Below are 17,378 nucleotides of genomic sequence, written 5' to 3'. Positions count from 1 at the left end.
AAAAAAAAAAACGGGCGTTTTGGCGGGCACCTGTAGTCCCAGCTACTCGGGAGGCTGAGGCAGGAGAATTGCCTAAGCCCAGGAGTTGGAGGTTGCTGTGAGCCGTGTGACGCCACGACACTCTACCGAGGGCAATAAAGTGAAACTGTCTCTACAAAAAAAAAGAAAAAAGAAATAGAGACTTCCATATATTCATGATTAATATGTTTAAGAAACCAAAGGAGGGCTGATGTGTTTGGCATTTTTTTACAAGTAAATGACTATTCTAAAACTAAAAAGTACCAGAAAATGAATAGGTGGGTTCAGTGGCATATCAAAACAGCAAAACTGAGGATTAGTGAGCTGGTCAGTAGACTGTACATGAATTGATACCCAGAGGGAAAAGTAACTGTTGTGGGAGGGGGGAATGTAAGGACCTGTGGAGCATAATGAAATGGTCCAGTGAACATACAATTTGGAGTTCCAGCTGGAGAGGACATGGCAGAAGCAATACTTGAATACTGAGATACAGGCTGAGAATTCTTCAAAAGTTATACAGACAACAAATTATAAATCTAAAAACTTTACATCCCAGAAAAAAAAAGAGAGAGAGAGAGAGAAGAGAGATAAATCTAGCAATCATCACACTCAAAAGTATGGAAAACGAAAGAGAAAGTATTTCTTAAAAGAGTTTCAGGGAGGAAAAAAAAGTAGGTATTTGGGGAAGCAAGACAAGTAAGGACTTTGGCTAAAGCTTCAATATATTATGAAGTATGAAAATCAGTATAATGTCCAAAAAAATGCAAAAAGGAAAAAAATGAAAACTTCCAACCTATAGCTTCATGCTTAATGAAGACTACAGATATTACCCAGAAAAATAATCTTATAAGAAAATAAATGAATGCACAGATGGGTGGGTAGGTATATAAAATAAAACAACTAGGAATTCATCACCCCAGACTTGTTCTACAAAAAAATGCTAATGGCTGGCCAAGCACACTAGCTCACACATGTAATCCTAGCACTCCGGGAGGCTGTGGTGGTAGGATTGCTTGAGCTCAGGAGTTCAGCCTGAGCAAGAGCAAGACCCCAGCCCCAATCTCTACAAAAAAAAAAAAAGAAAGAAAGAAAAGAGAAAATTAATGGAAGTACTTCATGTTAAAAAAAAAATTATCTCCAGTTGGAAGAACTATAAACTTGAGGCAAAATAAAGAATACTGGAAATATTTAAAATAACATCTTGTGGTAGTTAAAACATATATAGAAGCAAATATATATAAAATATCCGGATAAAAGGCGGAAGGGGAGGAGGTGGAATTAAGCTGTTACACAGCTCTTGCATTCCTTTGAAGCAGTTCTAACTTAACGATGATTTGAACAAGTCCAGGTGCATGTCTGAATCTTAGGGTAGGTCACTAACAGCATAATAGCAGAATGCCCAACTCCGATGCTAACAGTGGAAAAAATATGAAATAATAAAAACACCTAATTTAATTAGGCAAAAAAGATAAGAAAAAGAACAGAGATAGGATGATTAAAAAAATAAACTAAAAGTGATCAACGTATCTCCAACTATATCAGTAAGTGCATCAGAAGTAAATGTACTAAACATAAGTTACCTAGATTGTAGAAGGCAAAAGGAAGATATCGAGGTTATGTACATACTTAAATGATATTATGAGTGATTTTATACCAGTAGGTTTTACAATTCAAATTGGGGTGATCGAAGTATGGCTAACAGGTGGGTTGAAAAAATTGACTCCCGATTGTCTCTCAGCTCAGTTTGTTGTTAATTTATGGTGGGAACCATCTTAATAGCCTCTCAGTCCTTTTCTGAAAGCATCCTCACTTTCTGAAAGAAGGTTGATTTTTTTGTGGCATTTGTCTGTCTGTCCTATTCCAAAATCTTACCCAGCCATCTTACATTGGAATAATAAGTGAAACTCAGAAACCTCATGGTGTAAGTATGAGGTCTTAGTGAGCCATCACTTGTGCTTCTCAAGGCAACACAAAGTCTTTTTTTTTTTTAATTTTTATACTTTTCCCCCTAACTTTAAGGACAATACACAGTCTTTTTTAGTCTATTTCCGGAAAAGTGACTCCATGATGTTTAATTTTATCAATCTTTCTTAAAAAAAAAAATTCCTATTTGAAATGAGTGTCTCAATTATCTGTTATCATAATTGATGCCACGTGCATTACTTGCTTATATTTTACCATCTATGTAGTCAGTACATATTTTATAATTGATGGCCTGCCACAGTTTAATTAGTAACATTTTCTCTTCCTTAAAAATTATATAAACAGGACTCCTGGAAAAAGACAGTAAAATGGGAGTTACCAGAGGCCAGGAAGGTGGTGGTGAGGAGAGAATAAAGAGTTAATGAGTAAAAATACAGTCCGATGGAACGAATAAGGTCTACTAGTCAGTAGCATAATAAGGTGACTATAGTTAAAAACAGTTTATTTTGTATTTTAAAATAACTAAAAGAATGGAGTTGGAACATTCCCAACACAAAGAAGTGAAAACCACTTGAGGTGATGGGTACCCCAATTACTCAATCACTCCACACTGTGTGCCTATATTAAAGTATCACATGTATTCCATAAATATTTACAACTATTACGTATCCATAAAAGTTAAAAATAAAAAAATTTAAAATTCAAGAAAAATCAACCATTTGCAGCAGAAGAAATGTCAAAAAAGTGCAAGAAATGGCAAATCTAAGCAAGCTTCTTTTTCAAAAAATGACATATTAGTATTGATAGCATCTTCAATTTGGTTGAATTTATATAGCTTCTTAACCACCTTTGCCATTTTTTGCTCAGTTATATCAGACCAAATCATGTGTATAATTTATAATATGAGTGAGAGTGTTATCACCCCCAGCTTCACCTTCAGTACCTATCAGAATGAAGTCCCCCCAGACCCACTAAACTTTGGGGAATGGCCTTCTTTACTTGTAGTTCTAAGGTCCTGTACATAAAAGAAATACCAAATCGGTTTCATATGCACGCTTTTAAGTGTTGCTTGTACATAGGATCCCATTACTTACTAGTTATCTCATTATTCCAGATTAAATTAATTTGTTCTCAACTAAATATTCTAAGATTAACTAGTCACTCTAAGAGAAAACCAAATTTCAGTTTTACATTAATATGTTTACCCATAAAAGATTCATAGACCTTTCTTATTATATTCTCAGAATTTCAATCAATTGTATCCAGTTACTAAGATATAATTTTATTGTTTTTCAGACTTATTATTTATAGCTACAATAAACCAGGATAAATAATTCACTTTTCTTCAAATTTTGTATACTTTAATATAAGTTCTGTATTTTACTATCTTCATTCACTTTTAAGGTATTTTACTGTAATAAACAATTTTTACCTTCGTATTTGATAAATAAAAATGTATCCATTATCTCATCTTGAAAATGTATTTACAGATTTTCATCACTGTTATTTCTAGTTTAGAAGCAATTACCCATATAAATACCAATTTTTTTGTTTTTGAGACAGAGCCTTAACTTTGTCATCCTTGGTAGAGTGGTGTGGTATCATAGCTCACAGCAACCTCAAACTCTTGCCTCAGCCTCCCAAGTAGCAGGCACTACAGGTGCCCACCACAACACCCAGCTATTGTTAGTGATGGAATCTCACTTTTTCTCATGCTGGTCTCAAACTCCTGAGCTCAGGCAATCCACCCACTTCAGCCTCCCAGAGTGCTAGGATTGCAGGCATGAGCCACTGCACACAGCCTGTAAATAACAATTTTCAACATAAGCTTTTATTTCGTAGTCAAAACTCAGAGGTCATAATAGAGCATCACAGGCTATATATCCAAGCAGTTATTTATTAACCAAGTTTTTACATAGTAGCCTACTTAAGAAATTGTCCATATATCCAAAGATTTTTTTATTAAGTTTAATGCTAGATCTTAAACTTAAATTCCCGTTGGTAATTATGTTTAAGCTGATAGTTCAACCATCTAAATTACCGTTGAAACCAAGTTGGTTCAGAATTACAGTTTTCATTTTTCATAATCTTAAACATATTGAAAGAATGTTAGCATATACATTAAGTTAAATCAATATGGGAAGTTTAGAAATTCCAGAGTAATTTGTCTGTCCATGAGAAAACCAACCTAAATCTTAAAAAATAAAATCATATGCTTATATGACATACCCCTTAGAAAATCTGGAAGGGGACATAAAAGTGGTTTTTTTTTAATTGAGTTATAATTCACATACTATAAAATGCATTCTTTTAAAGTGTACAGATCTGTGGTTCACAAAGTTGTGCAACCATCACCACTATCTAATTCCAGAACTATTTTTTAAATCATCCTTCAAAATAAATCTATAAACCCATTAGCACGCACTCCCAAGCCTCTCTCTGCTAGCCCTTAGCAATCACTGATCTGTCTTCATGGATGTGATGATGAGGTGTTTCATTTCAATGCAGTCAGACAAGATGTAGGTTTTTATAACTGGCTTCTTTCATGTCTGTAATGTTTTCAACTTCATCTATGTTGTAACATCGATCAGTATTTCATTTTTCATGGTGGATAATATTCCATTGTATGGATATACCACATTTTTTCTCCTTCATCAATTGATGGGCATTTGGATGGTTTTCACTTTTTTGCCTGTTATAAATAATGCTGATACAAATGTTCACATAGAAGAGTTTGTGTAGATGTATGTTTTCAATTATTTTATGTATACCCCTGGGAATAGAATTGCAGATTCATGTCATAGCATTTAATTTAACCTATATTTTAAATTTAAACCCCCAAAGTGTTTTCTAAAGCAGCTGCATCATTTTGCATTCCCACCCGCAGTTTTGAGGTTTCCATTCTCTCCAAATTCTTATCAATGCTTGTTATGGTCTCATTTTTTTTACAGCCATCTCAGTACATGTGAAGCGGAAATCTCATAGTGCTTTTCATAAAGCTGTTGTTAAGACAAAATTATCAAACTACTCTGATATCTCCAAAGATTTGTTTGTGGACTTAAGATTCTTAAATTAAAATTGTTCTGACTTAGTGATTTCATAAGAATAAATTTTTTAAGTCTATAGATAATAGACTTTATTTCTCCCCTGGGGATTCAAACTATTAAAAATTAAGTTTATTTCTCTCCTGGGGATTCTTTAAAGTACTTGTTAATTTACGTAGATTGGTCCTAACACAGGCACTATTAAATTTAAGATGCCTTAGGATCTAACATTAGTCTTCAGGGACTGCTATCTCTAGGGTGAAGGCAAAGTAAGACATTTAAAGAGAACTGCTGTTTTAGTGTTAAGCACTCAGCCTTAGGTCTAAAATTAACATGTAAACCTAAGCCTTGAGTGTAAAGGGCTGTTTTCTTTTAGTATGCACAAAACATTTTCTTGAGTGATGTGGACTTTTAGTAGCACACAAATAGTCATGCAAAAAAGACTAACAAACCAGATTTTCTGTCGTCTGCCACACAACTTTCGGTGTATCCCTGATAAATTGAAATCTGTTGATCTGGCATCTGACAGATTTCATTCACAGACAGAGTCCCTATTATTGCTGCCGCTAGTTGGGAATGTATTATTAATCACAAGCAAAGCAAAATTGGAGCCAAGAACCAGAACCAGAAACAAACAAACAAAACACACATGGAAAACCAGAGTCAAAAGAAAAACAGAAACAGATGCTGTACTGTTGCCTTTTGAGATTAAATCTAGATGCCAGGAAAGGCATCATGGGCTTAGAGTCCTCATGAAACACCCTGCTTGGCCAGCAAAGCTCAAGGAGGGGGCTTGAGCCTCTTCAGTGAGACTTCCAACTCTATCAAAACATAATTCTCAAAATTAAAACATAATCATCAGAAAAATATCAAATGCCGAAGTCTTAATTGACTCATTAGTGAGAAAACCACTAGGATAGTTTCAAAGATGATCCAAGAAACTCAAGTACTTATGTATACACATGTACAGTCGTTGACAAAAAAAAAAGGAATGCTGGAAAGAATAAGTTTGAATCAAAGTAGAAATGTGCTCTGGATCAATAAAGCCATAACCTGTTTGTTATTCTGCCCACCAGAGAGTTAACATTTGCCCTTTATCAATTTTTTTCAAATTAACCTCTAATTTATGGAGTTGTAAAATATTTGGACCATAATTATAAGAGTGAATAATATTAAGTCAGAAATTTTACGTTTCCCTGGAGAGTCACATGACTTAGGGCGACTTGTTAGAGAATGCTCAAGCAAGGCTTTGAAAGGTAAGTTAAACAGGCAACTCTGTGGGTGTGTGTCTTCAAGTTTATACATTTTCTTTTTACTCTGAAATAATGATAACTCAGTAATTAGATGAATGGATCTCTTTAATATGTGATATGGAAGATTGGAAAGATAGCAGGGTTTTTCTTTGGGGGGAGTTGAATACTTTGTTTGAAGGATTTATTAGACCTGTCTAACCAGGCGTATTAGTTGACAGCCAGATGAATAAATCTGGAGTCCAGGGTTGAGTACAGGATGGATTAAAAACAATTTCTGCAGCATATAGAGAATATGTAAGCTTGGGACCAGGTGAGACATCTAGAGAGTTAGTTTCATTTGGAAAACTATATTCAAGGGGCTGGGCTCCTAAGGAACTCCCATATTTAGCAGTAAAATAGGACCAAGATCTTGCCACTGAGGCACAAGTTTAGAATGTCCGTGAGAATGGGGTATTCCCAGACTAAGAGAAGGAAATGCTTTATTAAGAGGTCAAAAGTATAAGGACTGAGAAGTGATCCACTGGATTTTGCCATGTGGCATCATCAGTGATTTTGATAAGAGACAGTTTTAGCAAAATGGTGGGGACAAAGGCTGATGCAAATTAGTTCAGAAGGGAATCAGAGAAGAGGAAATACAGGCAACTCCTTGAGGAGCTATTTCAACAAAAAGTCAGTGTATGGAGGAAGAGAGGGAATCAAAAAGATAGATGGCTTTTTTTGTTTAATTTTTTAAAGGTAGGCTATATCAATCTGTTTGTGTACTAATAACTTTTTTTCACTTGTATATCAGTTCAGTCAGCAGTGGGAAGGGTGCTGTAGTGATGCGTGAGATGCTTGCTTATATAAAATATCAGAATCTTAATATAACCAGTGCAAAATAGAAAGTGAAGAGCCAGGATACAGTAGTCAGAATGATTCTAAAAAGCTTCATAAAGTAGAAAGCCTTCAATGCATTGTAAAGAATTCAAGCACAAATAAATAATAGGAATAGTTTTTCAAGCAACAGAAACAGAACAAATTAAAGTTAAGAAATAGGGGTATAAAGGGCATATTTGTGCTAAAACAGGAACCTTCATATTGATTATACTTATCTGACTGATTGAAGCCTCCAAAATCAATCCTCCTCAGTTAGAAAAATTGAAAATGCCTTAACATGTTTTCATTGAACAATATACTCTTCCAGCTTCTATAAGAAGCTACGCATGTCCCCAAGTCATATAAGACTGCTTTCTAGCATCTAAACAAGGATTTCATTTATTGAGGGAAAAACGCCTCATATATTTTATTCACGCAGTCGTTATATAACTTCTTAACTCCTTCCTACTGGTGAGACTTACTCTATAGATTTCCCTATTTTTTTCATATTTTTTATTTGTCAATATTTATAGAACGTTTCAATGCTAGAGTTGAGTATCCATTAAAAAATCATTTTGAATCATCCTAGTTCATCTTAAATAAATTTCATGATAGAAATATTATAGAAACGTTTTACTGTACTTTTAAGCTTTCAATAACCTAAAGAACATTGTCCATAATTTCACAATAGTATTTTTGTGGTCTGATTTTTCAAATGCAAATTGAAAGCTGTAATAGAATTCCACTTTTATGGAAATAATGGGAGAAAAGGTACATGTTACTTAGTCCATACTTTACTATAAAGAGAACTTTTCAATAACTACTATGGGGGGTATGCTAAAAAGGTCGTTAAAAGATTAAAAAAACCACTGAGTTCTCAGTTTGTGGTGTTTTTTTGAGGATGAACATTATGAGTGTGAAACTAACCAAATCTGACATTTCTGCAGATCCTCCAGCAGAATTCTGCAAGTAAAGTAGTAGAAATAGTAGGTGGTAATAGTAGACCTAAAACTACTGGCAGATTTAGAAAATGCATTCAAATAAGTCAGTGAGGACACAGAAGAAATTGACTGTAATATTTACCAGGAAAGAAAGTCCACTGGAGCTGGGACTATAGATCTCACAGGAATCAGCTTTGGACTTGTCATATCTAATACTTTCCTCATTAATGGTCTTAAAAGAAATTTGCATAAAATGCATAACAAAATAAACAGATTGCAAAAGACTGTGAAAACTTAGGGTTGATGAAAAGCTGATTGGAATAAAAATATTAAGAATATTTTACTATCAGAATTTTGATGTGGACTAATTCAAGTAATACAGCTAAGGATTAAAAGTTCCAAATCATTTTCATCAGAGAACGCCCTCAGTTTTCAATTCACAATCCATGAAAGATCCTGAGACCAATCATGTCTCTTCTCCATAACTTACAAGCCTTCCTGATCTTGCCTTCCCACCTTTCTGAGCTCCTCCCATACCAATTTCCCTTTTAGCAGAAATACTTATTATATATGTAATCACAAGCATGTTACATAATCCCTAAGACTCTTTTATCATTTGTAGTTTTATTAAGATTAATTTTGACTCTCATATTAAATATCATGACTGTTAAAAGATGCCATATTAGGTAATGTGCATTTTGTAAATTAAAATGGGATATCAAAATGGTGGTAAGGGTAATATAAGTCAGTTTTTGCAAATATTTTAAGGAAACATAAAATTGAGAGGGTTATTTTAGATAGATCAACCAGGTCTGTATTGGACCAAAGGGACCAAGCTAGATGGCTAATAGAGCTGCATGTGCAATGTAATTTAAAAGACTCCCAGAACCCCTGGCATCCATGCTCCCCGATTGCTGCCCCACTCCTCAACTCTCAGATGTATGTTTACTCAGCTAGTAGAAAGGATATTTTTTTCCCTGCCAACCTTTCATGGTGCCTAAAATTCTTAACAATAATGTGTTCATTGGAGAAGAGAATGAGCCTGTTCACACAGACTGTACAATCTGGGATAAGTAAATTTCAGTAGGAAAAAAAGTCTCAGCCTACAGCATGGAAGTGTGAAGCACCAAAAGAAGAAAATGAGACGTGGAAGTTTGTGGGGAGGAGATGAAGCGTGAAGGGATGAGAAACAAGGAGGGAAAACTTCATCCCAAAGCGCTTTTTTTGTCTTCTTAGCAGTGGTGCTAAGACTCACTCAGCTTCAGCAAAAGACGTGTCTGTGAGTTGGAATCCTGAAAGGAAATTAGAACAAATAAGTGTTTTCATTTCTTAGGTCTTGCTTTGTGGCAAATCCAAAGAGTATCGGTCCTTTTTACTGTATTTTTCTTTTAAGAATGTATGTGAACTTTTCTTATTGATTTAAATATTTCAGTTTTTCTTTCGTGTCATAGTAACGACAGCTCTTGCAAGTTCACCTCCCCAAGGATAACATGTAGACTTCTGATAATCGGAAGGTCTTTAAAGGTCTATAAATCACTCCATGTTGAAATGGCATTGTTTGAAGCTACGTCTAGCAAATACGTGGGGGCTGGTGATAGAACCTTAGAATATTTATAGCTAAAAGAAACTGCTGTTCAACTGGCTTTTTCCCCCCTAAAAATATGTCTGGATTATTTCGAAACAAATTAGATTTAGCGTTTCAGTTATGCTGACCTGTAATTTATGGATGCATATATGTTTTTACTTTGTAAATATAGTTCATTTACCCCCAAAATGCAAGGCAGACGGATGGGGACATCAGGAAGAGCCATCGTGAAGAGCACCAGTGTGAGCGGCGAGATGTACTCCCTGGAGCATAATGACGGCAGCCAGTCAGACACAGCCGTGGGTACCGTCCGAGCAGGTGGGAAGAAGCGGAGGTCCAGCCTGAGTGCCAAAGTGGTTGCCATAGTATCTCGAAGAAGCAGAAGTACGTCCCAACTTAGCCAGACAGGTGAGTGATGCGAATTCACCTTGAACACCTCTGGTTCTTGCTGGAGAGACCAAGTTGATCTTCCCGCTGTGGCTCGTGCTGGGACTGTGCTGTGTATTTGGTTCTCTGCGAAGAAAGTTTACTTTTCTGTCTCTGAAAATCTGTTTAACTACGTGAGTTTGTTTTTTTCTTCTGTGCAGCTCTCTTAACAAGGGATCATTTTTTAACCTGTAAAGTGGTCAGATACTTTAAGTTAAAACAATATTAAGACCATATTTACAAATATGCAAGGAAATGCAAAGAAGTATCCAAGGTCCAAATTGATGTATATGCAAGAAAAGCAACAGGATTCTCTCTTTCAAAATGTTCCATAATTCAATTACTTACAATTTTAGGCTATGTCTTTATTTTTTATAGAAAAGAAGGTCAGTTGTGCAACTTGAAATGTAGTATTCAAGGTACCGTATTAAGATGATAATTGAAGTATACTTGTTACTGTTTCAATGCAAGCAAAAACCTAGCAGCGATTTTTACTTTAGAAAAACGGTTTGGTGGTTTTATGCGAAGCATAATGTTTTAATATGAATTTATGTTTCAAATGTCTTCTACTGCTTATGAATCTTAAAAGCCTTGTGTGCTAAGGATGTATGTTTGTGTGTGTGTGTGTATATACATACACACATATATACTCACACACACAAGCACAGAGAAGAGCGTGATTACTTTTGCATTGTAAAATATAAAAAATTATATAATATTTTAAAATTATATAATATTGGTGAGACAGATAAGCCATTACTATGCTCAATACTATGTGAAAAGGTGAGTGAAAAATTCAACTGGTATAAATTCTCAACACCTGTTTCCCCTCTTGTAATCAATATTGGTTCCATTTTCTGTTCCTAATAGCAAGAGCCTTGTCACAAAATTTACCTATAACCAAACACTTTCATAAATTTATTTATATGTATCCTGCAGCATTCTTTATTTGAAAATTGAATTTTACTGGATATATTGACAAATAAATTAGAAGTAGGAAATTTGATTCATCTTCAAATCGTAGGATTAGAATGAACCCTGATTGGCCAGCATCTGTCTCATCAATCTGTGTCTTTGTGATCCCGTAAGATGGGCTTTTACTTCTGTTTATTGGGAAGGAGAATTATTTATCTTCAGTGTCCTATTTCTTCACTAGTAGGAGGCATTTTTTATTTGTGCTGTTTCTTTGATTTTTTTTCATTATGATGCTCTTGGTTATTGGTTTTGAGGTAATTATGGTTTACAGTGTGGTGTGTGGAGAAAGCTTTGACCATCATACTGCAAAATACTTTGTCACTAAGATGAAATGGAAATATCCTCTAATGTTATGTAAGGAAACCAGTGTTTCCTATGTGAGAGGCTATAGGTTTAGGAGATGGTTTATTTTCCTCTTCCAACTTCCCAGTTTCTTTCTTTCTCTTTCTCTCTCTCTCTCCCTCTGTCTCTGTCTCCCCTCTGTATCATTAACTGCTTGAGTAGAATCAAGTTTTCTTAGTACAAAACATAATATTTTTGCATAGCAACTATACTTGAGTGTTATTTATGTAGGTAGTAGGTTCAAATGATTGTTCTGAAAACATTCAGCCCTTCGCTTTGTTAGTTTTCAGTATGGTCATGTATCAACTTTAATAATAATGTCTGCCTCCCCAGAAGTTACACTGTTAGTAATTTACATGAAATACCCTTTAGAGGATAATGTACAGGTACAAAAAGGGATATTAGACCACGAAGCCATGATGGCAGAGTGCATAGTTCTCTCCCAAGTAAATCAGTCAATGAACTTTTCCTTCTCTCTAGGCCTCAGTTGGTTTATGTAACGGTAGGTGGAACTAGATATTCTGTCAACTTTCCAGGTGTAAAATTTTGTTTCTATTTCTGTATCTTAACTGTACCTTTCATTTGATAATCCACCTTTAGGTTTCATTCTTATTGTTTCTAAAACAAGTGACAAAGATGGATAATCCTCCGTCATCATTACTCTCCGTTTTAGCACATAGCCTGATTTTCTCCCTCTCATATCTTTTACCAGTGGGTTTTTTTTTTCCCATCAGTGATTATGTTTCATCTCTTCTACAAAGATTCACCAAAATTCGTAATTTCTTCTTCTAAGACATATCATTTTTTTATGACTTCACTTTCTGCGTCTAACCATCCAATCTGTATTTCTGGATTCCTCTCCCCCGGGGAAAGAGTCCTTAATTACAGTCTCCTGTGAGAAATCACCTCTTGAGTTTCCCATGGGAAACAAGCTCAGTTTTCACATATCTCAAAATTTCCATCCCTTCCTTTCGATAATAACCTGTAGAATACTTTCCCCTTAAATCTGTATAATACTCCCCTCCTTTTCTAAAATTTTCCTTAAACCCTTTCTTCTCTAGGCCCATCACCTCAGAAAGAATATCTGATATGTACTTGATCTCAATAAAATTAGTATGACTGATGTCCATGTCTTCATTATGAAACAAGACCATTCATCTCAAAGGGTGAGGCATTCCAAGGGGGCCCCCAAGCGAATGGGTAATTATGACAGATTTTTTAATCTCATCAATTGATCAAAGATTACAGGAGGAAAACAGCATTACTTACCTGAAGTGTCCATTAAGTTCGTGTTATTTAAAATAGTTGTCTACTTTACAACCTGTGTAGTAAAACAAGTTAGATATTGTGTTTAATGTAAATGTGTAGCCATAAGGTAAAAAACAGTCTTTAAGGATGTCTCTGACAGTGAGCCTTTTATAATGAGATACCCAGTTCTCCAGGCCCTCTTCTCTCTGCCATTACAGGTGACAGATGAAAATGGGAAGCGCTGAAAGTAAAGTTCAACTGGCTCTTCCGAGCTTGATATATGTTAAGCACATCATTTTTTCTGTTTTTGATCAGAAAACAGTATTAATTTACTGTGTTCTTCAATTGTGTATGTCAATTTTATAGTCTTTCAATTATAAATAATATAATTATTCATAATGAAGAGAGGAATGACGTTTTAAATATATTTCCTAAACAAGAAGAGTGGCATAATGGAGGTTTCCAAACAGCGAATCTAGGTGCTGCTTGTCAATGCCTTCAACCAGTCAAGCTTGTAGCTAAAAACCTTTTCAGCAAACAGTAGCTGAGTTCAATTTCAAGGGTATGAAGTAGTGGAGAATGGGAAATGTTAAAAAGTCTCTGAGCCAGAAATATTTTGTAATTGAATGAAGCTACAGGTAAACTTAGAGCTGGGCTTTAAACATGAAGAAAGTTGTAGTCTATGTTGGTTTAGTGACCCAACCTAGGTACCGTGAAGATTTGGCTCCCCCATATGCTGACTGCATAACATTCCATCAGTGGTAATCCTCACTTCACTTATAAATGAAAGCATTATAGCAAAGGGTCTTCAAATCTATGGAAAATCATTCCTAAACACACTAATGAAACGACGGTGGTGTCATAAAAATAACAAATGTTCATGTGTCTAAGTGAATAAAACTGATATGTATCTAAGTTTCTATAGAGATTTTTCCATGTCCTTTTAAGCTACATATGTGTGTGTGTGTGTTCCATTCAGGATATGACAGAATAATAGAGCAAAACATATATAAATATTTAAGCTCCGAAAAGGCAATGATGCCAGTGTTCGAGTGTTACAGACCACAGAAAATTTCACTCTCTCAGTGAAATTTGAAGAGGCTTTCTTGATGTGAGGCCTACGTATAAAAACATAAATAAATTAGGAAGATCACAAACACAGGACTTTCCAAAGCAGAGGGAACAAGTACATTGACTAAATGTTGAAAATGGTGAGTGTTTCCTCCCCTTTAGATATGGTGTGTGGGGAGAAGCTATGTGGATCCTAAACTACATGAAAGATTTGTTTTCTAAATAATCATGGATACCCCTCTTCAATATAAGAGGAAGGAAATCTCAGGACAGATCTTAGAATGAATAAGTTTTGTACAATGGAGGCTATGATTGCTGATTAACTTTTATGAAGAACACACTCATAAATGTAAAATATCATCACATCAGCCTCGTGGACTAGAAATTACTCAATTTACTTTATCTTATAGTGTTGGATAACTATATCTGCAGTACTATGCCAGGCACAGAAGTATCATCCCCAGTGGGAGGAAAAAATTTACACATGTACCAAAGAACTAAGTGATAAAATGTAAAGTAAAATCCCAAGCAAAATAAACTCTGCCCTGTGTATGTGTGTTACAAAAGGAGAAGAAAGAGAAATTGGTCAAAGATTTCAGTCCCCCATGATGAGGGGACATAACATTCCATCAGTGGTCATTTCAATCATAAAAATTGGATATGGGTGGGAGGAATTGGTAGATGATTTTGCTTTAACCATTCAGTAGAAGTATTATTTATTATATCATTAACTGCTAGAGACGCTTTGTTAGGTTTTTATTCCCTAAACACAGGATTTTTGGTATTTACACTCTAATCATAAAAAATATTACAAGACCTTATTATGATTTTTGAATAATTAAGTCAATTATAATTTACCAGCATTACTAAAAACAAACCCATTCTTAGTAGTAAATATTCTGTACCTTTCCAACACTTTTTCACCATTAAAATTTCTTTCTCCCCTGTCTAGTTTTTTTTCTTTAAGACCCTCCTTATGGGCGGCACCTGTGGCTCAGTGAGTAGGGCACCGGCCCCATATACCAAGGGTGGTGGGTTCAAACCCAGCTCCAGCCAAAGTGCAGCAACAACAAACAAAAACAACAACAAAAAAAAAAAAATAGCCAGGCGTTGTGGCGGGCTTCTGTAGTCCCAGCTACTCAGGAGGCTGAGGCAAGAGAATTGCCTGAGCCCAAGAGCTGGAAGTTGCTGTGAGCTGTGACACCACAGCCCTCTACCGAGGGTGACAAAGTGAAACTATGTCCCTTCAAAAAAAAAAAAAAAAAAAAAAAAAAGACCCTCCTTAAAACCCTTTCATTCTACCTGGTGTCCTGGTGTCTTCTATTCTTTCAACATTCACTGGTACCTTTTTCTTTTCTTTTCTTTTCTTTTTTCTCCGTGAATTGCTTCCTAAATCTAGCCCTCTGTCCCCACTGCCAACTTGTTACAAGTACAAAATTTGGAGGCTACTTCTGTGAGCAAAATAATAGCTATAAAGTTGTGCAAAAAAAAAAACTTACAGATACAGATAAACAGAAAAATTGTAATGACTTGAAAATGATCCACACTCTCTCTGAGTAGAAGAATCTGAACCTGTATTTTTAAAGTATCTTTCGGTCACTCTGTGCTTTTCACATATTCCTTCTCTCCTTTGTGCTACACCAGGGTGCAAGGAGCAGGGCCTGGGTCCCTCCAGCCTGCAGCCACCCCACTTCTGGTCTAGCTGCCCTCCAAAAACTTGTCCTTCTCTCTTCCTGACCTGGCACATTTAGCATTATCCGTTGTAGTTTAGACATTTGCAGAAGACTGGAGTCTCTGCTTCTGGCTACCTCTGTTTTCCTGTAAAAATCCCTGTGTCCAGGATGCATAAAATAATTTTGCAGAAATTTTTAAAAGGCTAATAATTTTGTGGAAAAGAAAAATAAAGGAAAGAATAACCCACAGATATATGTATATTATATTTATATACCGAATATATAATTATATATATACCAAAAGATATATATATTATATATATTTATATATATATATTATCTGATCAATAAATTAGTCCTTGTCCGTGAACACAGTTTGGCTACAGCAAAGGTATACGAAAGGTCTGTATTGGGAAATAGGTTTCAAGGGAAGGTCAGGGTCAGGCCTTGAAAGCCGTCAGTGACGTAGCTCACCATTTTCACCATTTGATGGGGACTTGTAATCAAGAGAAGGGAAGAAAAGCAACTGTACCCGAGGAAGCTTAAACTGGAAGGAAGTGTAGGAAAAAACATCAGGGGGCAGCTCACATGGCTGCAGGGAGGTCAGGTGGAGACTAATGCATCTTTGAAAGATGACGGCACAGTGAGCAAGGGAAGCGGGAAGGGCAGGGCGGAGCTTACTCCGCAAAAGGAATGGCCTGAAGGTAAACTTGACAGAAGACAAGGAGAAATCCCACATGTAGAAACAAATGACGAGGGACAAAGGGAAAAGATGATGAAAGGGCTAGCGGGGCAGGGAGGAAGAGCCAGCAAAGGAGTGCCGAAGAGAAGGAGGAACAGTCTCCAGGGAGGTGAGAATTTTAAACAGAGGCTCTTGTTAACCTATGGCTATTAATGGCTATTCTTGACCTCCTGTTTGGACAGACTAGTAAGAAGGGAGTGAAGCTAGAACGATGTCTCAAGTCTGGGAGAGGATTCAGCACGGCCGGGGCCCAGTCCGCTTGCCATTTTGCCGTTGATTTCAGCTCCCTGTCTCTAACCATCCCTCATCCGTCTCCGCGGTAGTACTGCCCCGGCCGGATTTAGGAAGGGGCTCTAGTCAGGGAAGGAAGAGCTAGCACAGGAGTTGCTACAGGAGTGAGTGTGGGATCCAGGGGTGTGGGAGAGAGTCGAGCTGCCCACGCCACCCCTAAAGCTGTTCAGAGAGAGGGTGCTGGAAGTGGAACATGGATATGCAGAGGCACTTCTTACTGTCTTATCTTCAGGAAGTTGAGCATTAGGAATGAAAGACATCAAATGTGAGCAGTCCCATTTTCTTTCATTCTATTGGTATTTATTAAGCATTTTTCATGTACCAAACTCTGTAATTGAGAAGGTACTAGGAGTAAGGGGGGTGTGAGAGAGAGAGGGGAAGGGAAGGGAAGGTACAGTGTTTCAGAACAAAGGGATCTGAGCATTTCTCCAGGATGAAATGTAAAAAGAACACCTCCAGATGGACAGATTAAAAGATGCAATACAAAGAATTTTAATTAGGGCGGTGCCTGTGGCTCAGTGGGTAGGCTCCATATACCAGGGGTAACGGGTTCAAACCCGGCCCCGGCCAAACTGCAACAAAAATAGCCAGGTGTTGTGGTGGGCGCCCATAGTCCCAGCTATCTGGGAGGCTGAGGCAAGAGAATCCGCCTAAACCCCAAAGCTGGAGCTTGCTGTGAGCTGTGACTCCACAGTACTCTACCCAGGGTGATAAAGTGAGACTCGGTCTCCAAAAAAAAAAAAAGAAGAAGAAGAATTGTAATTAATAGTGCAAAGTTCCACAAAACAGAGGGGATAATTCAAGGACACGGGCAGGATGATTCTTTTCCTGGGTTTGATTGAAAAGAGGAAACAGTTGAAATACGGAAAAATATTGCAGTAGAAATATTGAAAGCTGAAGGAATTTGAGTCAGAGATCCTCGATTTTCTCAGTGGGAATGAGGAAAGAGCAAATGGAGAGAGTGAGAGATGGGGAGAGGAGTGTTGTGAGA

General features: G+C 36.4%; 1 protein-coding gene across 42 annotated transcripts in view; it reads left to right on the top strand.

Annotated features, from left to right (window-relative positions):
- RIMS1 (regulating synaptic membrane exocytosis 1) overlaps positions 1-17,378 on the top strand; it is a 546,022-nt gene that overhangs the window by 457,505 nt on the left and 71,139 nt on the right. For 19 of the 42 annotated variants that reach the window (XM_053601816.1, XM_053601824.1, XM_053601823.1 and 16 more), the window contains one exon: positions 9,792-10,027. The exons of 14 other annotated variants lie outside the window; for them this stretch is intronic. In XM_053601816.1, the coding sequence (XP_053457791.1) occupies positions 9,792-10,027 (236 nt within the window). The remainder of the gene's footprint in view (positions 1-9,791; positions 10,028-17,378) is intronic. 9 more of the 42 variants (XM_053601825.1, XM_053601822.1, XM_053601820.1 and 6 more) reach the window with 2 other exon arrangements.

Source organism: Nycticebus coucang, chromosome 9 (genome assembly GCF_027406575.1).
Source record: "Nycticebus coucang isolate mNycCou1 chromosome 9, mNycCou1.pri, whole genome shotgun sequence".
Lineage (NCBI taxonomy): Eukaryota > Metazoa > Chordata > Mammalia > Primates > Lorisidae > Nycticebus > Nycticebus coucang.
Note: the sequence above shows the minus strand (reverse complement) of the source record. Positions and strands in the feature narration are given on the sequence as shown.